Here is a 26410-nt window from a genome sequence, read left to right as displayed (position 1 = left end):
GGGGCACCACGCCGGGCGATATTACGTGTGAGGGCAGCAGCCAATGACCCCTCCCCCACCAGGAATCTGCGTGACCTGCACATACCATTATATACACTGATCCCCGGATGATGGGGGTCTATGAGCGCAGGGGGAGAAGCATCCGATCCATCAGGGGTGGAGGGAAGCAGACCGGTGTTCGTAGGGGGGAGGCCATGATGGGGAGGGACATGTCATGGAAAAATGGGTAAAATAGCACATGTCGGTGGAGGGGCTAATATAATGTCCGATATTCGAGTGGGCGGAGCCAGAGATGGGAGAGAATTTGGGGAGGAAACTGTTAATAAGATCTCGGATCCGGTGTCTGGTCCGCACTGCGCAGAACCCCGAGTAAAAATCAGCGCCCCTCCCCCGCGATGGCACGGCTCTCAGGACACGAGTGGGATTGGCACGTCCAGAAGGGGCGTCTCATGGGTGGAGTGGACGTCGTCCTCCTGCTCCCACCACAGATCCTCATACTAATCCCCACAGGTGCAGCATCCAGACCAGGAGGCGTCCGTCTTAAAGGCACAGCGTCCCGACAGTAAAGGAGGGGGTGGCTGCCCGGACTGGTCGTGCTTCACCCCCGATGGGGCTCGTCCCAGCTTCCAAAAGCTACAGCAGCATCCTACAGGATATCCACAGAACGAATATATCCCCTTCTTAAAGTCCCAGCGTCCCAACGGTGACAAGTGGGCGGAGCTTGCCTGGTAAGGGCCGAGGTCTTCCCACTGGGTAAGATTCACTGGGAGCAGTCGAGGGGGCTGGCGAATTCAAGGGGGGGCGCCGGGTGGATTTCGTCACATCCCCGGAAGGTCGGAGCAGGCCGGAGTGGGCCGACGCTTTATACCAAGGTATATAGCTACTGCAGAAAGAGAGAGGAAGAGAAGTGAAAAGAAGGGAGCACAGAGGGGAAAATGGCTGCCCTGTCGGACATAAAGGCTAACCGGGATCTAAGGTGGATGCCACCGTCACCTCCTGACCTCACTATCAGCTCTATGGTGGAGGCCGCCGTCACCTCCTGACCTCACTATCAGCTCTATGGTGGAGGCCACCGTCACCTCCTGACCTCACTATCAGCTCTATGGTGGAGGCCGCCGTCACTTCCTGACCTCACTATCAGCTCTATGGTGGAGGCCGCCGTCACTTCCTGACCTCACTATCAGCTCTATGGTGGAGGCCGCCGTCACCTCCTGACCTCACTATCAGCTCTATGGTGGAGGCCGCCGTCACTTCCTGACCTCACTATCAGCTCTATGGTGGAGGCCGCCGTCACTTCCTGACCTCACTATCAGCTCTATGGTGGAGGCCACCGTCACCTCCTGACCTCACTATCAGCTCTATGGTGGAGGCCGCCGTCACCTCCTGACCTCACTATCAGCTCTATGGTGGAGGCCGCCGTCACTTCCTGACCTCACTATCAGCTCTATGGTGGAGGCCGCCGTCACTTCCTGACCTCACTATCAGCTCTATGGTGGAGGCCGCCGTCACCTCCTGACCTCACTATCAGCTCTATGGTGGAGGCCGCCGCCACCTCCTGCCCTCACTATCAGCTCTATGGTGGAGGCCGCCGTCACTTCCTGACCTCACTATCTGCTCTATGGTGGAGGCCACCATCACCTCCTGACCTCACTACCTGCTCCATGATGGAGGCTGCCATCATCTCCTCACCTCACTACCTGCTCTATGGTGGAGGCTGCCATCACCTCCTGACCTCACTACCTGCTCCATGGTGGAGGCCGCCATCACCTCCGACCTCACTATCAGCTCCATGGTGGAGGCCGCAGTCATCTCCTGACCTCACTACCTGCTCCATGATGGAGGCCGTCATCATCTCCTCACCTCCCTATCTGCTCTATGGTGGAGGCTGCCACCACCTCCTGATCTCACTACCTGCTCTATGGTGGAGGCCGCCATCATCTCCTCACCTCACTACCTGCTCTATGGTGGAGGCCGCCATCACCTCCTGACCTCACTACCTGCTCTATGGTGGAGGCCGCCATCATCTCCTCACCTCACTACCTGCTCTATGGTGGAGGCTGCCATCACCTCCTGACCTCACTACCTGCTCCATGATGGAGGCCGCCATCATCTCCTCACCTCACTAGCTGCTCTATGGTGGAGGCTGCCATCACCTCCTGACCTCACTACCTGCTCTATGGTGGAGGCCGTCGTCACCTCCTGACCTCACTACCTGCTCCATGGTGGAGGCCGCCATCACCTCCTGACCTCACTATCAGCTCCATGGTGGAGGCCGCAGTCATCTCCTGACCTCACTACCAAGCTCCATGGTGGAGACCATCGTCACCTCCTGACCTCATTACCTGCTCTATGGCGGAGGCCACCGTCACCTCCTGACCTCAGTACTTGCTCCATGGTAGAGGATCCCGTCATCTCCTGACCTCACAACCTGCTTCATGGTGGAGGCTGCCATCACCCCCTGACCTCACTATCTGCTCAATTGTGGAGGCCGCTATCACCTCCTGACATCACTACCAGGCTCCATGGTGGAGGCCGCCGTCACCTCCTGACCTCACTACCTGCTCCATGGTGGAGGCCACCGTCACCTCCTGACCTCACTACCTACTCCATAATAACCAGTATCTGTAGTAGGATCGGACGGAGCCATCAGAACTTGACAGGAGACCTGTGTGACCTCCTGGGGCTGCACAGATCTTCTCACCCGTTATATATGGACACTGATAATAGAGGGCCAGACTCAGGGTCAGGGATGATGGGAGTGGTTGTCAGGGATAAATGAGTACTTGCCTTGTGACCTCAGGTCTCCGGACTCTCTCAGATTCGTCTGTGACCCTGGAAAAAAAGGTGAAGACACCATGAAAAATCAGAGAAGGTGAATGGACGCGTCCCCAGAGCTCGGCCCTCACACCGGGATCTACTGGAAATATGGGGCCGTTATATGGGGCCTTTATATGGGGCTCTTATATGGGGCAATGCAGAGGAACCGCAGGACCCCAGCCGGGCACTGGTGGTCATCGCAGGAATTAGTAGAGCTATGGCGATGCCATCATCCACCACAACGGACCACCCACAGCGCCATCACAAGTCATCAATGGCATCCAAAGTCACAGTGACTATCATGGGATCCATCATATCATCACAAATTATCCAAGAAACCCATGATGACCACTCCCAGTGTAATGGTGCAGGGAGGAGGAGGAGGTGTGATAGTATAATGGTGCAGGGAGGAGAAGGAGGTGTGAAAGTATAATGGTGCAGGGAGGAGGAGGTGTGTTAGTATAATGGTGCAGAGAGTGATGTGATAGTATAATGGTGCAGGGAGGAGGAGGTGTGATAGTATAATGGTGCAGGGAGTGATGTGATAGTATAATAGTGCAAGGAGGTGGAGGTGTGATAGTATAATGGTGCAGGGAGTGATGTGATAGTATAATGGTGCAGGGAGTGATGTGATAGTATAATAGTGCAAGGAGGTGGAGGTGTGATAGTATAATGGTGCAGGGAGTGATGTGATAGTATAATGGTGCAGGGAGGAGGAGGTGTGATAGTATAATGGTGCAGGGAGTGATGTGATAGTATAATGGTGCAGGGAGGAGGAGGTGTGATAGTATAATGGTGCAGGAGGTGTGATAGTATAATAGTGCAGGGAGGAGGAGGTGTGATAGTATAATGGTGCAGGGATAAGTAAGTGTGATACTATAATGGTGCAGGAAGAGGTGTGAGTGTATAATGGGGCAGGGAGGAGGGGGAGGTGTGATAGTATAATGGTGCAGGGAGGATGAGGTGTGATAGTATAATGGTGCAGGAGGTGTGATAGTATAATAGTGCAGGGAGGAGGAGGTGTGATAGTATAATGGTGCAGGGATAAGTAAGTGTGATACTATAATGGTGCAGTAAGAGGTGTGAGTGTATAATGGGGCAGGGAGGAGGGGGAGGTGTGATAGTATAATGGTGCAGGGAGGATGAGGTGTGATAGTATAATGGTGCAGGAGGTGTGATAGTATAATAGTGCAGGGAGGAGGAGGTGTGATAGTATAATGGTGCAGGGATAAGTAAGTGTGATACTATAATGGTGCAGGAAGAGGTGTGAGTGTATAATGGGGCAGGGAGGAGGGGGAGGTGTGATAGTATAATGGTGCAGGGAGGATGAGGTGTGATAGTATAATGGTGCAGGGAGGAGGTGTGATAGCATAATGGTGCAGGGAGGAGGAGCTGGTGTGATAGTATAATGGTACAGGGAGGGGGTGTGATAGTATAATGGTGCAGGGTGGAGGAAGAGGTGTGATAGTATAATGTAGCAGGGAGGAGAAGAAAGTGTGATAGCATAGTGGTGCAGGAAGGAAAAGGATGTGTGATAGCATAGTGGTGCAGGAAGGAAAAGGATGTGTGATAGCATAGTGGTGCAGGAAGGAGGAGGATGTGTGATAGCATAGTGGTGCAGGGAGGAGAAGGTGTGACAGTATAATGGTGCAGGGAGGAGGAGGTGTGATATCATAATGGTGCAGGGTGGAGGACGTGTGATAGCATAGTGGTGCAGGGAAAAGAAGGATATGTAATAGTATAATGGTGCAAGGAGGAGGTGTGATATAGTGGTGCAGGGAGGAGGAGGTGTGATAGTATAATGTTGCAGGGGGGAGGAGGTGTGATATCATAATGGTGCAGGGAGGAGGACGTGTGATAGCATAGTGGTGCAGGGAAGAGAAGGATATGTGATAGTATAATGGTGCAGGGAGGAGAAGGTGTGATAGGATAATGGTGCAGGGAGGAGGAGGTGTGATAGCATAGTGGTGCAGGGAGGAGGAGGTGTGATAGTATAATGGTGCAGGGAGGAGGAGTGATATTGTAGTGGTGCAGGGAGGAGGAGGAGGTGTGATAGCATAGTGGTGTAGAGTGGAGGAGGTGTGATATTATAGTGGTGCAGGGAGGAGAAGGAGGTGTGATTTGGCATTATGTGGATGTAGGTAGTGGAGCAGTGTAATTTACTGGCGCAGTGAGGCGATGGTGGTAGGAATGTGGTGGAGCAGGGAATGAAGGCGGTCATCATGTGATGGATCATCAGTCCTATCTTATGGACACAAACAACAGAGAACGGCAAGAAAACAAGACAAAGTGATAAAAAAAACAGAATGAAGGTCCAGATGGAAGGAGCAAAAACCTGTCCAATGCCACCAAATTAAAGAACCACTAACACCTGTAAGGACCAGACCCTGCGCTGAGCACAAGGCTGGACATCAATAATACCTGTAAGGACCAGACTTGGTGCTGACCACAAGGCCGAACACCACTAATACCTGTAACGACCAGACCTGGCGCAGAGCACAAGGCCGGACACCACTAACACCTGTAAGGACCATACCCGGTGCTGAGCACAAGGCCGGACGCCACTAACACCTGTAAGGATCAGACCTGGCGCTGAACACAAGGACGGACACCACTAACACCTGTAAGGACCAGACCCAGCGCTGAGCACAAGGCCGGACACCACTAATACATGTAAGGACCAGACCCGGCGCTGAGTACAAGGCCGGACACCACTAAAGCCTGTAAGGACCAGACCCGGCACAGAGCACAAGGCCGGACACCACTAACACCTGTAAGGACCAGACCCGGCACAGAGCACAAGACCGGACACCACTAACACCTGTAAGGACCAGACCCAGCACTGAGCAGAAGGCCGGACATCACTAACATCTATAAGGACCAGACCCGGTACAGAGCACAAGGCCGGACACCACTAACACCTGTAAGGACCAGACCCAGCAGTGAGCAGCAGGCCGGACATCACTAACATCTATAAGGACCAGACCCGGAACAGAGCACAAGGCCGGACACCACTAATACCTGTAAGGACCAGACCCAGCACTGAGCACAAGGAAGGACACCACTAACACCTGTAAGGACCAGACCCAGCACTGAGCAGAAGGCCGGACACCACTAATACCTGTAAGGACGAGACCCAGCACTGAGCACAAGGCCGGACACCACTAACATCTATAAGGACCAGACCCGGTACAGAGCACAAGGCCGGACACCACTAACACCTGTAAGGACCAGACCCGGTGCTGAGCACAAGACCGGACACCACTAATACCTGTTAGGACCAGAACCGGTACAGAGCACAAGGCCGGACACCACTAATATCTATAAGGACCAGACCTGGGCGCTGACCAAAAGGTCGGACACCAATAACATCTGTAAGGACCAGACCCGGTGTGAGCAGAAGGCCGGACACCACTAACACCTGTAAGGATCAGACCCAGCACAGAGCACAAGGCCGGACATCACTAACATCTATAAGGACCAGATCCAGTATAATGGTACAGGGAGGGGGTGTGATAGTATAATGGTGCAGGGTGGAGGAAGAGGTGTGATAGTATAATGTTGCAGGGAGGAGAAGAAAGTGTGATAGCATAGTGGTGCAGGAAGGAGGAGGATGTGTGATAGCATAGTGGTGCAGGAAGGAGGAGGCTGTGTGATAGCATAGTGGTGCAGGGAGAAGGTGTGATATCATAATGGTGCAGGGAGGAGGACGTGTGATAGCATAGTGGTGCAGGAAAGAGAAGGATATGTAATAGTATAATGGTGCAAGGAGGAGGTGTGATATAGTGGTGCAGGGAGGAGGAAATGTGATAGCATAGTGGTGCAGGGAGGAGGAAGTGTGATAGTATAATGTTGCAGGGGGGAGGAGGAAGTGTGATATCATAATGGTGAAGGGAGGAGGACGTGTGATAGCATAGTGGTTCAGGGAAGAGAAGGACATGTGATAGTATAATGGTGCAGGGAGGAGAAGGTGTGATAGCATAATGGTGCAGGGAGGAGAAGGTGTGATAGCATAGTGGTGCAGGGAGGAGGAGGTGTGATAGTATAATGGTGCAGGGAGGAGGAGTGATATTGTAGTGGTGCAGGGAGGAGGAGGAGGTGTGATAGCATAGTTGTGTAGAGAGGAGGAGATGTGATATTATAGTGGTGCAGGGAGGAGAAGGAGGTGTGATTTGGCATTATGTGGATGTAGGTAGTGGAGCAGTGTAATTTACTGGCGCAGTGAGGCGATGGTGGTAGGAATGTGGTGGAGCAGGGAATGAAGGCGGTCATCATGTGATGGATCATCAGTCCTATCTTATGGACACAAACAACAGAGAACGGCAAGAAAACAAGACAAAGTGATAAAAAAAACAGAATGAAGGTCCGGACGGAAGGAGCAAAAACCTGTCCAATGTCACCAAATTAAAGAACCACTAACACCTGTAAGGACCAGACCCTGCACTGAGCACAAGGCTGGACACCAATAATACCTGTAAGGACCAGACCTGGTGCTGACCACAAGGCCGAACACCACTAATACCTGTAACGACCAGACCTGGCACAGAGCACAAGGCCGGACACCACTAACACCTGTAAGGACCATACCCGGCGCTGAGCACAAGGCCAGACGCCACTAACACCTGTAAGGATCAGACCTGGCGCTGAACACAAGGCCGGACACCACTAATACATGTAAGGACCAGACCCGACGCTGAACACAAGGCCGGACACCACTATCACCTGTAAGGACCAGACCCAGCGCTGAGCACATGGTCGGACACCACTATCACCTGTAAGGACCAGACCCAGCGCTGAGGACATGGTCGGACACCACTAACACCTGTAAGGACCAGACCCAGCACAGAGCACAAGACCGGACACCACTAACACCTGTAAGGACCAGACCCGGCACAGAGCACAAGACCGGACACCACTAACACCTGTAAGGACCAGACCCAGCACTGAGCAGAAGGCCGGACACCACTAATACCTGTAAGGACCAGACCCAGCACTGAGCAGAAGGCTGGACACCACTAATACCTGTAAGGACGAGACCCAGCACTGGGCACAATGCCGGACACCACTAATACCTGTAAGGACCACACCCGGTGCTGAGCACAAGGCCGGACACCACTAACATCTATAATGACCAGACCCGGTACAGAGCACAAGGCCGGACACCACGAATACCTGTAAGGACTAGACCCAGCACTGAGCACAAGGCCAGACACCACTAACATCTATAAGGACCAGACCCGGTGCAGAGCACAAGGCCGGACACCACTAATATCTATAAGGACCAGACCTGGGTGCTGACCAAAAGGTCGGACACAAATAACATCTGTAAGGACCAGACCCAGCACTGAGCACAAGGCCAGACACCACTAACATCTATAAGGACCAGACCCGGTACAGAGCACAAGGCCGGACACCACTAACACCTGTAAGGACCAGACCCAGCACTGAGCAGAAGGCCGGACACCACTAATACCTGTAAGGACCAGACCCAGCACTGAGCACAAGGCTGGACACCCCTAATACCTGTAAGGACCAGACCTGGCGCTAACCACATGGCCAGACACCACTAATACCTGTAAGGACCAGACCAGGCGCTGAGCACAAGGCCGGACACCACTAATACCTGTAAGGACCAGACCCAGCACTGAGCACAAGGCCGGGCACCACTAACATCTATAAGGACCAGACCCGGTACAGAGCACAAGGCCGGACACCACTAACACCTGTAAGGACCAGACCCAGCACTGGGCACAATGCCGGACACCACTAATACCTGTAAGGACCAGACCCGGTGCTAAGCACAAGACCGGACACCACTAATACCTGTAAGGACCAGACCCGGTGCTGAGCACAAGACCGGACACCACTAATACCTGTTAGGACCAGAACCGGTACAGAGCACAAGGCCGGACACCACTAATATCTATAAGGACCAGACCTGGGCGCTGACCAAAAGGTCGGACACCAATAACATCTGTAAGGACCAGACCCGGTGTGAGCAGAAGGCCGGACACCACTAACAGCTGTAAGGATCAGACCCAGCACAGAGCACAAGGCCGGACACCACTAATACCTGTAAGGACCAGACCCAGCACTGAGCACAAGGCCGGACACCACTAACATCTATAAGGACCAGACCCAGTATAATGGTACAGGGAGGGGGTGTGATAGTATAATGGTGCAGGGTGGAGGAAGAGGTGTGATAGTATAATGTTGCAGGGAGGAGAAGAAAGTGTGATAGCATAGTGGTGCAGGAAGGAGGAGGATGTGTGATAGCATAGTGGTGCAGGAAGGAGGAGGATGTGTGATAGCATAGTGGTGCAGGGAGGAGAAGGTGTGATATCATAATGGTGCAGGGAGGAGGACGTGTGATAGCATAGTGGTGCAGGAAAGAGAAGGATATGTAATAGTATAATGGTGCAAGGAGGAGGTGTGATATAGTGGTGCAGGGAGGAGGAGGTGTGATAGCAAAGTGGTGCAGAGAGGAGGAGGTGTGATAGTATAATGGTGCAGGGAGGAGGAAGTGTGATAGTATAATGTTGCAGGGGGGAGGAGGTGTGATATCATAATGGTGAAGGGAGGAGGACGTGTGATAGCATAGTGGTTCAGGGAAGAGAAGGACATGTGATAGTATAATGGTGCAGGGAGGAGAAGGTGTGATAGCATAATGGTGCAGGGAGGAGGAGGTGTGATAACAGTGGTGCAGGGAGGAGGAGGTGTGATAGCATAGTGGTGCAGGGAGGAGGAGGTGTGATAGTATAATGGTGCAGGGAGGAGGAGTGATATTGTAGTGGTGCAGGGAGGAGGAGGAGGTGTGATAGCATAGTTGTGTAGAGAGGAGGAGATGTGATATTATAGTGGTGCAGGGAGGAGAAGGAGGTGTGATTTGGCATTATGTGGATGTAGGTAGTGGAGCAGTGTAATTTATTGGCGCAGTGAGGCGATGGTGGTAGGAATGTGGTGGAGCAGGGAATGAAGGCGGTCATCATGTGATGGATCATCAGTCCTATCTTATGGACACAAACAACAGAGAACGGCAAGAAAACAAGACAAAGTGATAAAAAAAACAGAATGAAGGTCCGGACGGAAGGAGTAAAAACCTGTCCAATGTCACCAAATTAAAGAACCACTAACACCTGTAAGGACCAGACCCTGCGCTGAGCACAAGGCTGGACACCAATAATACCTGTAAGGACCAGACCTGGTGCTGACCACAAGGCCGAACACCACTAATACCTGTAACGACCAGACCTGGCGCTGAGCACAAGGCCGGACACCACTAACACCTGTAAGGACCAGACCCTGCGCTGAGCACAAGGCTGGACACCAATAATACCTGTAAGGACCAGACCCGGCACAGAGCACAATACCGGACATCACTAACATCTATAAGGACCAGACCCGGCACAGAGCACAAGGCCGGACACCACTAATACCTGTAAGGACCAGACCCAGCACTGAGCAGAAGGCTGGACACCACTAATACATGTAAGGACGAGACCCAGCACTGGGCACAATGCCGGACACCACTAATACCTGTAAGGACCAGACCCGGTGCTGAGCACAAGGCCGGACACCACTAACATCTATAAGGACCAGACCCGGTACGGAGCACAAGGCCGGACACCACTAATATCTTTAAGGACCAGACCTGGGTGCTGACCAAAAGGTCGGACACCAATAACATCTGTAAGGACCAGACCCGGTGTGAGCAGAAGGCCGGACGCCACTAACACCTGTAAGGACCAGACCCAGCACAGAGCACAAGGCCGGACACCACTAATACCTGTAAGGACCAGACCCAGCACTGAGCACAAGGCCGGACACCACTAACATCTATAAGGACCAGACCCGGTACAGAGCACAAGGCCGGACACCACTAACACCTGTAAGGACCAGACCCAGCACTGAGCAGAAGGCCGGACACCACTAATACCTGTAAAGACCAGACCTGGCGCTAACCACATGGCCAGACAGCACTAATACCTGTAAGGACCAGACCCGGCGCTGAGCACAAGGGCGGACACCACTAACATGTGTAAGGACCAGACCCGGCGTTGACCACAAGCCCGGACACCACTAATATCTATAAGGACCAGACATGGAAGCTGACCACAAGACCAGGCAGTATTGGCCCCCACACAGGCCTATACCTTCCTCATCATGAATACCAGGCACAGAGCTGACATCCCCCTCCTCACCGCCCATCAACCAGTTACTATAGAGTGGCCAGAAACGATCACTACAACCCTCAGCAAGTTTCACTTTTATAATCAGCCGCACATCCCATGGCTGCAGCACAATGGTGACCATCACACTGACGACTCGCCCATGTGTGCGGGTTATTAGGGGGACATGGAGACACTTACTGATCTTGCTGTCCTGAGGGAGAGACACTCCAGACACACAGCGGTGAGACGCCTGTCTCTTAGAGGGGTCAAGAGCGACCCTGGAGAGGAAGCCAGAAAGAGAAAGGGGAGAAAGACAGAGGGGGAGGGGGGAGAAAAACTATGAGAAGGAAAGAAGGAAGGCAGAAAGGGGAGAAATGACCATTACAGTCCACTAGTGTCCCAAACTGTGTCTCCCACCCATAGATACAGAGGACTCAATGCAACAGAGCATAGGGGGGTACACTGGAACTGAGCGCAGCGGGGACAAAGCAACTGGGCGCAGCGGGGACAATGCAACTGAGAGCAGCGGGGACAACGCAACTGGGCGCATCGGGGGCAACGCAACTGAGAGCAGCACTAACAACGCAACTGAGAGCAGCACTAACTGTGCAAGTGAGCGCAGCGGGAACAGTGCAATTGAGCACAGCGGATGCAACACAACTGAGTGCAGCGGGAACAACGCAACTGGGCGCAGCGGGGACAACGCAACTGATCATAGCGGGGACAATGCAACTGATCGCAGCGGGGACAACGCAACTGATCGCAGCGGGGACAAAGCAAGTGAGAGCAGCGGGAACGGTGCAATTGAGCACAGCGGATGCAGCACAACTGAGCGCAGCGGGAACAACGCCACTGGGCGCAGCGGGGACAACGCAACTGATCGCAGCAGGGACAACGCAACTGATCGCAGCAGGGACAACGCAACTGATCGCAGCAGGGACAACGCAACTGATCGCAGCAGGGACAACGCAACTGAGAGCAGCGGGGACAACGCAACTGAGAGCAGCTGGGACAACACAACTGAGAGCAGCGGGGACAACGCAACTGAGAGCAGCGGGGACAACGCAAGTGAGCGCAGCGGGAACGGTGCAATTGAGCACAGCGGATACAACGCAACTGATCGCAGCAGGGACAATGCAACTGAGAGCAGCGGGGACAACGCAACTGAGAGAAGAGCGAACAACGCAACTGAGAGCAGCGCGAACAACGCAACTGAGCTCGAGATGCTCACTATATGGCGAGTATTTTTTGAAAGCTTGGGCGGGAGCTCGAGTCCCTGCCCCGCATGTTTGGCGCTCTTTAGACAGCCAATAAACATGCAGGGATTGCCTGCCAGTCACTGTAATGCCGTAGCCATGTTGGTAGTGGCATTACGGTGATTGGCTGGCCACACAGCATAATCAGGTCTATATAAGACCCAGTGACCTTATGCTCGTCACAGTGTACCCCGGAAACAGGCACAGTAGGGAAAGCTGCTGCTGAGCAAAGGAGAGAATTTTACCTGCATATAGGCAGGGATTCCACACCACTATTATTTCAGAAATCTGCAACAACAGCCCTTAACAAGGCTCATTCTAATTAATATTAATACTGCTGATAGCAGTAGTTAGGGAGAGATTGTGAAGGGACCGTGTAGGACAGGATATGGTTCAATGCACGTCCCTTCTGCTGCTGGAACTCATATCTAATAGCCCTTCTGAGGGCTACCAATATTCTTTTTGCTCTTAATCCTGCAAATTGTTGTGAAAAGAGATATTATACGCCATTTACACTGCTCAAGTTGTGTGTTAAAAGAATACAGCCAGACTTGGTTGATTGGAATAGCATCGCTATATAGTGCAAGCAGTGAAAAAATTCCATCTGAGGTGTGCTAAATTTTCTGCGATACAAATACTGCAAAGTTTTCTCAGCATCACAATATTCTACGCTATTTAAACTGCGCCAGTTGTACGTTGAAAACACACAACCAGACTGGGCCCAACAGCATCGCTATAGTGTAACAAGTCCATCTGAGGTGTGCTAATTTTACTGCGTTAAGAATCTTGCAAAGTTTTTTCAGCAGGGAAATATCATACGCAATTTCAAATGAGCATGACGCGTGGTTAGGTGACGGTGGAAGTGGACGTGATGCGGATAGTGAGCGTAGAGGCCGAGGCAGTGGGCAAGGTGAAACAAACACCCACATCAAGTCGACCAATCTTCCTGTCTCACTTTTTAGGGGGGCGCGGAACACCACTCTTGAAGCCAGAGCAGTGTGAAAAGGTTGTTGGTTGGATAGAAGATAATGCTTCCAGTCAGTTTGCCAGCACCACCCTGTCTTCCACATGGTCCAGTCTCAGTAGCCGTGAGTCTGGACCACATATTACTCACCCTGATCCTCCTTCCTCTCACCATGCAGAGTGCCCGGAGACAAGTGATTCCACACTTGGACACTCCAAAGAGCTGTTCACATTTCCATTTGTAGATTCAGCCTCTCACCCGGTCAGCTTCAAGCGGCAAATGAGGAGATCGCATGTAGCGATGCCCAAATATTTGAGCAGCCACGGTCACAAGAAGGCGACAGTAGGAAAGTGCAATTACTGTTGCAAGAGGTGAATGATGATAAGACACAAATGACAGAAAGTCAGGAGGAGGACCAGGGTGTGGACGTGGAAGACGAGGTAGTGGGCAACTGTTCTTCAGAACACCAACACTGGGGAAGTTGCCAAACCAAGGGTTAGGTGTTCCAGAGTCTGGCACTTTTTTTAAAGACTGTCCTGTTAACCCAAAAAAGGCCATTTGCAACATCTGCCATGCCAGCATCAGCAGGGGCAGCACAACTACCAGCCTGACCACCGCAAGCATGCTCAGGCACAAGACAGCAAAGCACCCGACTGGTTGGGCCGAACTTCAGGGTCCAGAGACGTTGTCTGCGGGTGACACCACTGCCTATTCTGCTGTTGTGCATGCACGCCAATCTCCTGTCCATGACGCAGGCAAAGATGCCTCCCACCCAGCACCTGTCATTGCACACACTGTCAACAACCACATCCCTGTCCCAGCGTAGGGTTGTTATCCCTACCCCAGTCCTTGGAACGCAAGTGTAAATACGCAGCCACCAACCCACAGGCCACAATACTAAACGGCCACATTTCCAAACTGCTTGTACTGGAAAATTTGCCGTTTAGGCTTGTAGAGACGGAAGCTTTCCGCAACCTCATGGCAGCGGCTGTCCCTTGGTACTCGATCCCCAGCCGCCACTATTTCTCCCCGGTGTGCCGTCCCTGCCTTACACAAGCTCGTGTCCCATAACATTACCCATGCCCTCACCAAAGCAGTTACTGGGAAGGTCCACCGAACCACGGACACGTGGACAAGTGCTTGTGGCCAGGGACGGTACATTTCCATGATGGCACACTGGGTGAATATTAGGAAGCCGGGACTCAGTCAGATCCTGGGATACAACACGTGCTACTGAATCCGAGGATTGCAGCCCTGGAACAATCAGGGTTGCCCCCACCTTCCACAGCAGTTCCTGCACCTCCTTTTCCTCTTCAGCCTCCATCTCCGAAACGTCAACATCAGTCGCAAGCTGGAAGCACTGCAGCACTGCCTAGGCCAAGCGGCAACAGGCTCTGCTGAAGCTAATCTGCTTAGGTGACAAACTGCACACCGCTGCATAGTTGTTGAAAGATCTAACAGACCAGACTGATCTGTGGCTCTCACCACTGAACCTACAACCAGGCATGGTCGTGTGTAACAATGGCCGTAATCTGGTGGCGGCTCTGAAGCTTGCCAACCTCGAACACGTACCATGCCTGGCCCACGTGCTCAACTTAGTGATTCAGCGGTTTCTCAAAACCTACCCTTATCTGCCTGAGCTACTTGTGAAGGTAAGCCGAGAGTGAGCCCATTTCCAAAAGTCAGCTACAGCTTCCGCCGCCCTGGCAGTGCTTCAGCAACGTTTGCAGCTTCCAACTCACCGACTGGTGTGCGATGTCACCACTCGTTGGAATTCTACGTTGCACATGCCGGCAAGGCTTTGTGAGCAGCAGAGGAAAGTTGAGTACCAGCTTCAATATTCTGGTCAGCCTCCGCACATAAGAGCTGATGAGTGGGCATGACTGTCTGACATCTGTGCCGTTCTCCAAAACTTTGAGGACTCGACCAAGATAGTGAGCGTCGATGATGCCATAATCAGCGTAACCATCCCATTTCTCTGAAACTATACAGGGTGATGCTACACAGCCCAGCCTCATATCGATGCGGATTGGGTGATAATGAGGAGGAGAAGGAGGACGAACAGGAGCTGGTTTCCTGTGCTACAGATGGTACTACCCACATCAGCTTCATCCCGTCTGTTCAGTGTGGATGGCCTGTGGAGGAGGAGGAGGAGGAGAGGTAGGAGGAGGTGGAGGAGATGGACAGTCGTCCTTTTGGTGGGCACAGGGAAGTCTTGGCTGTTGGCAGTCTGGCACACATGGCTGAGTTTATGCTCCGCTGCTTTTCCAGTGACCCTCGCGTTGTACGCATTTTGGCCAACACTAATTACTGGTTGGTCACCCTTCTACACCTACACTACAAGGAGAACTTTCCATCTATCCTTCTCGTGGAAGAGACGTCTACAAAAATGTTGCAGTACCAGAAGGCCCTAGTTGAAGATTTATTAAGAAAATTACCATCTGACAACGCTGGTGGCAGAGGTCACAGTTCCTTGGACAACCAAGGAGTAGACATGAGGGAGACACAAACCAGATGCAGCAGAGGCAGGGGAACACTGTCAAAGATCTGGGACAGTTTTCTCAGACCCTCCCAGCGCACAGGCCCTGATGCACGGGGTACTCAGACAAGGAGGGTAAAGATTAGGAAGATGCCAAAAGAGCACCTTGCCGACAATACCAGCGTCCTCTGTGCCTTACAACTATTGGGTATCCAAGCTGGACACGTGGCATGAACTGGCGGTCCTAGCCTGTCCTGCCGCTAGCGTTTTGTCAGAGCGGGTTTTTAGTGCCGCCGGGGGTATTATAACTGATAGGTGCATCGGCCTGTCAACTGAAAATGCTGACTGGCTGACTGTTATCAAACTGAACAAGGGCTGGATTTTCCCAGACTTCTCAACACAACCGGATGATAGCAGCGGAACATAAACTCAAAACCAGTGTTTGTTTTTTCTGGTCTATTCCCATGCACCCCTTCACACCCAGACTTGGGTATACTCTTTAGGATTTTGACTTTTTTGTGTCGTCCTCCTCCTTCTTGTCCTCCTCTACCACCATATCAACAAAGTGAACATGCTACCCTCGCTATAAATTTTTTAAAGAGTGTTTATGATACCCACATTAATAATTTTTAGACGCCTACCTCTAACATTCTTTGATATATATGTATATCCCCCAGGGGTAAATATTTTCCAGCCCTTAGTGCATGTGCATTACCAGTCTAGGATACCCACTCCTTAATAATGGGAAAAAAATGTTTTCTGAGGCCCTCCACTACGTCTCTTCAAAGGGGTATTGGAGTGCCTCCTTATCATTTTTGGCAGACCTTGCACTTAGTGCATACACTTTACCAGTCTAGGAGACCCACTCCTTAGTAATGGGAAAAAATGCTTTACTGAGGCTCAACCTTTTAGTATCGGGAACATTTTTGAAAACCTAAAGAGCTGGTGGGTTCTATTAGTATATGATCCAGTGCCTTGTTGTAGGCTGTCAGGTGGTCGTCACATAGGGAGTTCTCACACTGCATAAAGGATTACACAGCTGAGACAGGAGACTTTGTACAGTAAGTACAGAAGATCCTGGTCTCCTCCATATCAGGCTGAGTAGATGCGAAACGCTGCATTACATTCCCCAGCAGGGTTGATGAAGTAACAGTCATTGGTGCTGCTACACATGAAAAAAAAACTTTTTTCAGGACCGATTCAAATCTATTCTATTTTCTACAATATTACTATATTACCTCTCTTATCTGCAATTCATGTACAGTGAGCTGTCGCATTAGGGATAGCGTTCTACAGGCATCGAGTCACGGATTATTGCTTTATAGTCCTAGCTGCTGCAACAGGAAAAATATATATATACAGTACAGACCAAAAGTTTGGACACACCTTCTCATTTAAAGATTTTTCTGTATTTTCATGACTATGAAAATTGTACATTCACACTGAAGGCATCAAAACTATGATTTAACACATGTGGAATTATATACTTAACAAAAAAGTGTGAAACAACTGAAAATATGTCTTATATTCTAGGTTCTTCAAAGTAGCCACCTTTTGCTTTGATGACTGCTTTGCACACTCTTGGCATTCTCTTGATGAGCTTCAAGAGGTAGTCACCGGAAATGGTCTTCCAACTATCTTGAAGGAGTTTCCAGAGATGCTTAGCACTTGTTGGCCCTTTTGCCTTCACTCTGCGGTCCAGCTCACCCCAAACCATCTCGATTGGGTTCAGGTCTGGTGACTGTGGAGGCCAGGTCATCTGGCGTAGCACCCCATCACTCTCCTTCTTGGTCAAATAGCCCTTACACAGCCTGGAGGTGTGTTTCGGGTCATTGTCCTGTTGAAAAATAAATGATGGTCCAACTAAACGCAAACTGGATGGAATAGCATGCCGCTGCAAGATGCTGTGGTAGCCATGCTGGTTCAGTATGCCTTAAATTTTGAACAAATCCACAATAGTGTCACCAGCAAAGCACCCCCACACCATCACACCTCCTCCTCCATGCTTCACGGTGGGAACCAGGCATGTAGAGTCCATCCGTTCACCTTTTCTGCGTCGCACAAAGACACGGTGGTTGGAACCAAAGATCTCAAATTTGGACTCATCAGAGCAAAGCACAGATTTCCACTGGTCTAATGTCCATTCCTTTTGTTCTTTAGCCCAAACAAGTCTCTTCTGCTTGTTGCCTGTCCTTAGCAGTGGTTTCCTAGTAGCTATTTTACCATGAAGGCCTGCTGCACAAAGTCTCCTCTTAACAGTTGTTGAAGAGATGTGTCTGCTGCTAGAACTCTGTGTGGCATTGACCTGGTCTCTAATCTGAGCTGCTGTTAACCTGCGATTTCTGAGGCTGGTGACTCGGATAAACTTATCCTCAGAAGCAAAGATGACTCTTGGTCTTGCTTTCCTGGGGCAGTCCTCATGTGAGCCAGTTTCTTTGTAGCGCTTGATGGTTTTTGCAACTGCACTTGGGGACACTTTCAAAGTTTTCCCAATTTTTCGCACTGAATGGCCTTCATTTCTTAAAGTAATGATGGCCACTCGTTTTTCTTTACTTAGCTGCTTTTTTCTTGCCATAATACAAATTCTAACAGTCTATTCAGTGGGACTATCAGCTGTGTATCTACCAGACTTCTGCACAACACAACTGATGGTCCCAACCCCATTTATAAGGCAAGAAATCCCACTTATTAAACCTGACAGGGCACACCGGTGTAGTGAAAGCCATTTCCGGTGACTACCTCTTGAAGCTCATCAAGAGAATGCCAAGAGTGTGCAAAGCAGTCATCAAAGCAAAAGGTGGCTACTTTGAAGAACCTAGAATATAAGACATATTTTCAGTTGTTTCATACTTTTTTGTTAAGTATATAATTCCACATGTGTTAATTCATAGTTTTGATGCCTTCAGTGTGAATGAACAATTTTCATCGTCATGAAAATACAGAAAAATCTTTAAATGAGAAGGTGTGTCCAAACTTTTGGTCTATACTGTATATATTTCTATTCTATTCCCTATTAATACCACTGTTAGCTGCATTTAGTATAGGGACGGGTGCTAGGTATCATCTGCTGGAAATGAGTGTTCATTCTCGTCACATAGACCTCTTCCACAGTCCATAACTTGATTGCTCTTTTCAAAAAACTCATTGACAGATTCGTGATTTTTACTGCGATCTGCACTCAGAAATTCATCAAAGCAGGCAAAATTAACTGATTTAATGTGTCCATTCGCAGTTTCTCTGTAGCTTCTGGATGTAAGAGGTAGTGGTGGGAGACTTTACGCTACCGGAGATGGAATTACCACTTCAGGACTCTCCAGTGCTTTGTTTCCATCCATTTCTGGGTGCTTCTTGAAGTATATTTGGGGTCATTGTCCTGCTGGAAGACCCATGACCTAGGATGCAAACCCACCTTTCTAACACTGGGCACTACATTGCGACCCAAAAGCCTTTGGGAGTCTTCACACAGTCAAGGCGTCCAGTGTCTTTATTTGTAGGCCTCATTCCATTTTGAGTAAAAAGTTGAATGATGTGCTTTACCAAAAAGCTCTATCTTGGTCTCATCTGTCCACAAGACACCTGCTGCCCGTCTAAAAATAGTGAGGGCTGCCTGCTGGCCCTCCAGGTGTCAAACTTTCCAGAATATATTCGAAAAAGAAAATTTGACCACTTCAGATGGATACATTATATTGCATTATCAATATACATCTATGCAAAGCATAGCTGGCTGCTGGACCTCTAAAATTTAAGTGAGGGCAGACCGAATGGCCCTATAACAATAGTGAAGGCTGCCTGATGGCCCTCTACAAAGAGTGAGGGCCGCTTGAAGGACCCTGAAAAAAAAATGGAACTTTCAGAGACCTTCCTTCATAAATTAAACAGGATGTGCCTGATCATGTCTCACACACCACATGGTCAGATGTAGCGCTGGCGTCCCTGCCCTCTGCTAGGCAGGGACGCTGCTCCCCTCACCGCTCTGCTGTCAGCGCGCGCTCCGTCCCGGCGTCCTCTCCCCGCTCTGCTGTCAGCGCGCGCTCCGTCCCGGCGTCCTCCTCCTGCTCTGCTGTCAGCGCGCGCTCCGTCCCGGCGTCCTCCTCCTGCTCTGCTCTCAGCGCGCGCTCCTTCCCGGCCCCTGTGCTTAGGGCGCGCGCGCGCTTCCCTCCTCTTAAAGGGGCCGCGCGCGCCGCCCTAAAGAGTCCCCGGCCAATGGCCGGAGGACTTCATCATATATAAGGCACCTCCTCCAAAATGGAGGTGCCCGAGCAATGTTGTTTGCACCTGTGTCTCACCTGTGCTTCAGCCCTCAGGTCCCGTTGCCAGTTACCTGCCAGTTTCCTGCCAGTTTCCTGCTAGTTACCTGCCTGATTCCTGCCTGAATACTTGTTACCTGTCTGCCAGTCTGAGGTCCGACGGTCTGCCTTACTACTCCTGTCAGTCTGTCTAAAGGACCAGCCTGCCCGCTCACCTGGGAGCGCATATCAGCTACCTGCCTGCTTGCCTGAGGTCCGACGGTCTGCCTTACTACTCCGGTCAGTCTGTCTATGGACCAGCTTGCCCGCTCACCTGGGAGCGCTTCTCCGTTATCTGCCTGCTTGCCAGCCCGGAGGCTCCGTTGTCACGTGCTGTGACCACCAGCTATCTCAGAGACTCTTGCCCGCTCACCTGGGAGCGCATCTCCGTTACCTGCCTGCTTGCCAGCCCGGAGGTCCCGTTGTCACGTGCGGTGACCACCAGCTATTCCAGAGACTCTTGCCCGCTCACCTGGGAGCGCTTCTCCGTTACCTACCTGCCTGCCAGCCCGGAGGTTCCGCCGTCACGTGCCGTGACCACCTGCTATTCCAGAGACTCTCGCTTGCTCACCTGGGAGCACACATCTACCATCTGCCTGCTAGCCTACCCGGAGGCTCCGCCATCACAGGTCGTACCTACCCCTTACCCAGAGACTGCCCTGATCACTTGCCGTAACTCCCTGTCCGTTCACCCAGAGACTGCCACCCGCTCCCTTACAAGGGCCGCCCCCTTGTATAGTAGCTCAGAGGTTCCGCCTCCCGGACCCGTTACAGTTTGCTCGGGCCATGGAACCCGGTGGCACCCAAGCTCCCTCGCTCACGGACCTGTGTCATGAACTGTCCCGTCAAAGGTCCCAACAGGAGTCCATCCTGGGTCACCTGCGGAATGTCAATACTCGCCTGGATACTCTGACAACACCACCTGCAACTACGGCCAGTACCATGGTATCCTTTTCCGGACCCCGGCTCTCTGCACCTCCTCGCTTCGGAGGCGACTCCGTCCTGGCTCGGGGCTTCATAAATCAGTGCACCCTGCATTTTGAACTATTGTCCCACCAGTTTAACTCCGACCGAGCCAAAATTGCATTCATCATGTCCCATCTCACCGGGGAGGCTCTGGCCTGGCTAAATCCTCTATGGGAGAGAGGAGACCCCCTGGTGTCCGACTTGCCTGCCTTTCTCACGGCTTTCCGGAAAGCCTTCGACGAACCCGGACGGAGGACCTCATCCGCATCATCTCTGCTACGCCTCCGTCAGGGAAGCCTCACCGTGGGTCAATATGCCATACGGTTCCGTACCCTTGCCTCGGAGCTGGCCTGGGATAACGAAGCTCTGGTATCCGTCTTCTGGGAGGGTCTGTCCGGCCGTATTAAAGATGAACTTGCTGGTCGGGACATTCCTACCACTCTCGATGACCTAATAACTCTTGCCACCCGGATTGACCTACGGTTCCAGGAACGTGCCAAAGAGGTCACCCGTGAAAAGGGGCTTCCACGTCTGGTTCCTACTTTTTTGAAACCCGTCACTCCTTCCGTTTCTCCCCAGGTACACTCTCCTGAGCCTATGCAGGTCGACCAGACCAAGATGGTCAAATCCCGTCAGGACTTTCGCCGTGCCGAGGGGAGCTGCTTCTACTGTGGCAGTAAGGAGCATCGGATCCGTGCCTGCCCGGAGAGGTCGGGAGAACGCCTGTGTCTAGGTTCGCTCAGAGGACTTGATCTAGACAAAAATAAATCCTCTCCATCCCTGCTGCTGTCTGTCTCAATCATCTGCGGGGAGAATCGTTATTCCGAACTAGCCCAACTTGACTCTGGAGCAGCCGGAAATCTTATTTCACTGTCCCTGGTGGAGAAATACCGCATCCCCACCAAACCTCTGGCTGTACCCTTGTCTGTTGTTGCCGTGGATGGGGGCCTCTTATCTCGCCCCATCCAATTCATCACCGAATCCATTACTCTGCAAGTGGGTATGCTGCATTCAAAGAGTATCTCCCTTCACGTTCTGCCTGGACTCTCTCACGCCCTCTTGCTAGGTCTGCCTTGGCTCCAGAGACATGCACCCGTGCTTGACTGGCAAACCGGAGAAGTCCTTCGCTGGGGACAAGACTGTCATAAAACCTGTCTGGTTCCCGTCCATTCCGTCCGTCCCTCTCCTATCCCAGCTAATCTACCTGGACTTCCGATTCCTTATTGGTCTTGTGCTCATGTCTTTGATATGGAGGAGGCAGAGACATTACCACCTCATAGACCATGTGACTGCCCCATCGATCCCGCCAGAGTAATGCAGGTGGCCCCCGTGAGTCTAAATTGTCTCCCTCCTGGTAAGACGTTCGTATCGGTACCTGATCGGGAGAGGATCCTACACTGGGGTCATTCGTCTAAACTAGCTGGCCACGCCGGTCAGAAAAAGACCCTCCAGCTTATTACCCGGCACTACTGGTGGCCTAACCTGCACAAGGATGTTATGGACTTTGTTTCTGCCTGTGTGTCCTGCGCCCGCAACAAGGTTCCGAGACACCTGTCGGCCGGCCGCCTTCTTCCTCTGCCAGCACCTGCTGCCCCCTGGCAGCATATAGCGATGGACTTCGTAACTGATCTGCCCGTCTCTGCCGGTTGTACGGTCATTTGGGTGGTCGCTGACCGCTTTTCCAAGATGGCTCACTTCATTCCCCTGCCAGGTCTTCCGTCTGCACCCGAGCTGGCTAGAGTCTTTATCCGCCACATCTTCCGTCTTCATGGCCTGCCCCGTCACATCGTGTCGGATCGAGGAGTACAGTTCACTTCTCGTTTCTGGAGAGCCACTTGTAAATTGCTAGACGTCACTCTGGACTTCTCCTCCGCTTACCACCCACAGTCTAATGGTCAAGTGGAGCGGATCAATCAGAACCTGACCAGTTACCTCCGGCACTTCGTTAATGCCCACCATTCTGACTGGGTGGATCTCCTGCCATGGGCCGAATTCTCGTACAACAATCACGAGAGCGAGTCTTCCTCTATATGGGAGAGTACCCGGTCCGCACTCCTTCTGTCATCCGAGCGTATGAAAAGGCACGCTGACAAAGGACGTCTGGATCCTCCTCAATTCCGTCCTGGGGATAAAGTCTGGCTCTCGTCCAAATATGTCCGGCTCAAGATCCCTTCCTATAAGTTGGGGCCTCGGTTCATCGGCCCACTGGAGGTTATCAGTCAGATCAACCCGGTGGCCTATAAATTGAAACTCCCGGCCAACTTACGGATCCCTAACTCCTTCCATGTATCTCTCCTCAAACCTGTGGTACTTAACTCTTTTTCTAAGTCTACAGGTACGCCTCTTGCTCCGGTTTCTGCTGAGGACGAGTTTGAGGTAGAGAACATTCTTGCCACCAAAAGGGTAAGAGGAAAGACCTTTTTCTTGGTAGATTGGAGGGGGTTTGGTCCTGAGGAGAGAACGTGGGAGCCCCGGGAGAATATCCATGCCCCTCTCATCCTAGCTAAATTTCTGTCTGGCCTAAAAAAGGGGGGGCCTAAAGGGGGGGGTACTGTAGCGCTGGCGTCCCTGCCCTCTGCTAGGCAGGGACGCTGCTCCCCTCACCGCTCTGCTGTCAGCGCGCGCTCCGTCCCGGCGTCCTCTCCCCGCTCTGCTGTCAGCGCGCGCTCCGTCCCGGCGTCCTCCTCCTGCTCTGCTGTCAGCGCGCGCTCCGTCCCGGCGTCCTCCTCCTGCTCTGCTCTCAGCGCGCGCTCCTTCCCGGCCCCTGTGCTTAGGGCGCGCGCGCGCTTCCCTCCTCTTAAAGGGGCCGCGCGCGCCGCCCTAAAGAGTCCCCGGCCAATGGCCGGAGGACTTCATCATATATAAGGCACCTCCTCCAAAATGGAGGTGCCCGAGCAATGTTGTTTGCACCTGTGTCTCACCTGTGCTTCAGCCCTCAGGTCCCGTTGCCAGTTACCTGCCAGTTTCCTGCCAGTTTCCTGCTAGTTACCTGCCTGATTCCTGCCTGAATACTTGTTACCTGTCTGCCAGTCTGAGGTCCGACGGTCTGCCTTACTACTCCTGTCAGTCTGTCTAAAGGACCAGCCTGCCCGCTCACCTGGGAGCGCATATCAGCTACCTGCCTGCTTGCCTGAGGTCCGACGGTCTGCCTTACTACTCCGGTCAGTCTGTCTATGGACCAGCTTGCCCGCTCACCTGGGAGCGCTTCTCCGTTATCTGCCTGCTTGCCAGCCCGGAGGCTCCGTTGTCACGTGCTGTGACCACCAGCTATCTCAGAGACTCTTGCCCGCTCACCTGGGAGCGCATCTCCGTTACCTGCCTGCTTGCCAGCCCGGAGGTCCCGTTGTCACGTGCGGTGACCACCAGCTATTCCAGAGACTCTTGCCCGCTCACCTGGGAGCGCTTCTCCGTTACCTACCTGCCTGCCAGCCCGGAGGTTCCGCCGTCACGTGCCGTGACCACCTGCTATTCCAGAGACTCTCGCTTGCTCACCTGGGAGCACACATCTACCATCTGCCTGCTAGCCTACCCGGAGGCTCCGCCATCACAGGTCGTACCTACCCCTTACCCAGAGACTGCCCTGATCACTTGCCGTAACTCCCTGTCCGTTCACCCAGAGACTGCCACCCGCTCCCTTACAAGGGCCGCCCCCTTGTATAGTAGCTCAGAGGTTCCGCCTCCCGGACCCGTTACATCAGATAAGGCAGTAAAATGTTAAAATTACGTTTACTGGTGAATGATTTTTTTCACCGTTGAAAACAATGCGAACTTGCAAAAACTCAGCAAAAACACTATGCGTGAACATAGCCCAAGGTGCGGAGGAGCATTTTTTTACTCCTATTTACCTATTTATTTTGCCTTTCATACAAGTCATTATCCTGGAAAGAATGTACCTTAACATTCTTTCCAGTAAAATCCATTTTATTTTCGGTTTTGTAAACAGGCAGTAAAAGTGGCGTAATACTCTGACAACACTGTTCCCAGCCGTGACCTGGGAGTCAGAGATGCTTCCAGGGGTCTTCCCCATGCTGTTCCCATGCCATTTCAGTGCTGTTTCCATCGATTTGACCAATTTTTAAGGCCCACTGCAGACCTTCGGGGGGAGCCGCCAGAAAATTGCTTGAGTTTCCCATTGACTACCCAAGCAGTACGATTTGCTCGACCTGAGTACCGAGTACCCGAGCATTTTAGTGCTCGCTCATCACTAATAAGGACTTGTTTTTTACACGACAGGTTGCAGTTTTCAATGGCGCCATTCACTTTACCATATAACATCCAGAAAGAAGGGAAGTTCGCCATTGATCGTTGGGTTTTGTACTTACACCTGGTATTGTGCGGTGAAATCACTGGGTGACCGGATTCTCCACCTACCACAATTACTAGTTGGTTGTAAATTCTGAACATTTTTAAAAAGAAAATTTGGTTTGTGTGGTTTGATTGCTTCTGGCCCCCGGGGGTCACCATGCTCAGGACGGTCCACGCTCACTGATATCATGCTCTGCTCTCTCACCTGGATGGGCATCCTACCTACATCTACACTCTAACGTCACCTATTTCACCGGGGTCGGTCTGTCAGGGTCTCCCGGGCCCCCCCATATTCTGCCTTACCTGCGGGTCAGTTTAGAGGTCAGCTTGCTGAACAGGTTGGAGGTGGCTCGGGATCGGCTCTGGTTTAGCCCCTCGTGGGGGTGCGTGGGTGAGCTAGGAGGTGGATTCTGTCCCCTCCGATCTCTGACGTGGCCACCATGGAAAGTGCTGCGGACATTGGATCCTCGGGAGAGGCTGCTGCGCTCTGCGATGCTCTGCGTTGAGGGAGATGGTGCGGGCGGGCGAGAAGGAGTAGAGCTGAGTGACAAGACAGAGCTGGGGATCAGAGGGGGCAGCGTCTCCGGTCACGTCCCGCCAGCCCAACACTTACCTGTTCTCCTTTCCATTATGGAGCAGGGAGTGGCGCTCTGAAGCGTGGCGGTCTGTGCACACGTACGTGTTCCTGCGGCCCATCACACCCGGAGGAGTGTTCATCTGTCAGACAGAGAGTAATCAGCACCTTACGGAGGCCGAGAACCTGCCCAGATCTTCTCACAGCTGAAGGCTTGTTACAATGTGTTTACACAATCCATGGAGACCTGGATGCCCCACTGTCACATTGTAGCAAACCATAACCTGGATTAGATCAGGGCAGGTTTTCAGCTCTTGGCAGCAAGCAAAGTTCTTGAAAATGGTGGGAAGTGAGCAGAGACAGAGCCTTACCGCTGTGGGCGGAGCCTCTTTGCGCGGCTCTGGAATTTCTGCCTTGTTTGGGTTGTGGGCGTGGCTAACCATAGGGCTGGAGGGAGGGGGAGGCCGGCTACCCCCACTCACAGATCCACTGCCCCTCCTGGGGGCAAGACGCTCCCCAACTGTGCCGTCATCAACTGCCCCAGGAGGACTGCGCTTGGCTTGGGAGGGAGTGGGTGCAGGACCACCTACCG

The 26410-nt window shown here is 52.2% G+C and overlaps 1 protein-coding gene across 4 annotated transcripts in view; it reads right to left on the bottom strand.

Moving 5' to 3' along the window:
• Positions 1-675: 675 nt before the first annotated feature.
• MARK4 (microtubule affinity regulating kinase 4) overlaps positions 676-26410 on the bottom strand; it is a 59768-nt gene continuing 34033 nt past the window's right edge. The window contains exons 13-18 of one of the 4 annotated variants that reach the window (XM_073642083.1): positions 26190-26404; positions 25858-25961; positions 25548-25802; positions 11187-11266; positions 2788-2832; positions 687-883 (exon numbers count right to left, since the gene is read on the bottom strand). In XM_073642083.1, the coding sequence (XP_073498184.1) occupies positions 819-883; positions 2788-2832; positions 11187-11266; positions 25548-25802; positions 25858-25961; positions 26190-26404 (764 nt within the window). In that variant the 3' untranslated portion in view covers positions 687-818. Of the gene's footprint in view, positions 884-2787; positions 2833-11186; positions 11267-25547; positions 25803-25857; positions 25962-26189; positions 26405-26410 lie in introns of all 4 variants that reach the window. The other 3 variants (XM_073642084.1, XM_073642081.1, XM_073642082.1) reach the window with 3 other exon arrangements.

Source organism: Phyllobates terribilis, unplaced genomic scaffold, assembly GCF_046119375.1.
Source record: "Phyllobates terribilis strain yellow unplaced genomic scaffold, ASM4611937v1 Scaffold_7__3_contigs__length_470593459, whole genome shotgun sequence".
Lineage (NCBI taxonomy): Eukaryota > Metazoa > Chordata > Amphibia > Anura > Dendrobatidae > Phyllobates > Phyllobates terribilis.
Note: the sequence above shows the minus strand (reverse complement) of the source record. Positions and strands in the feature narration are given on the sequence as shown.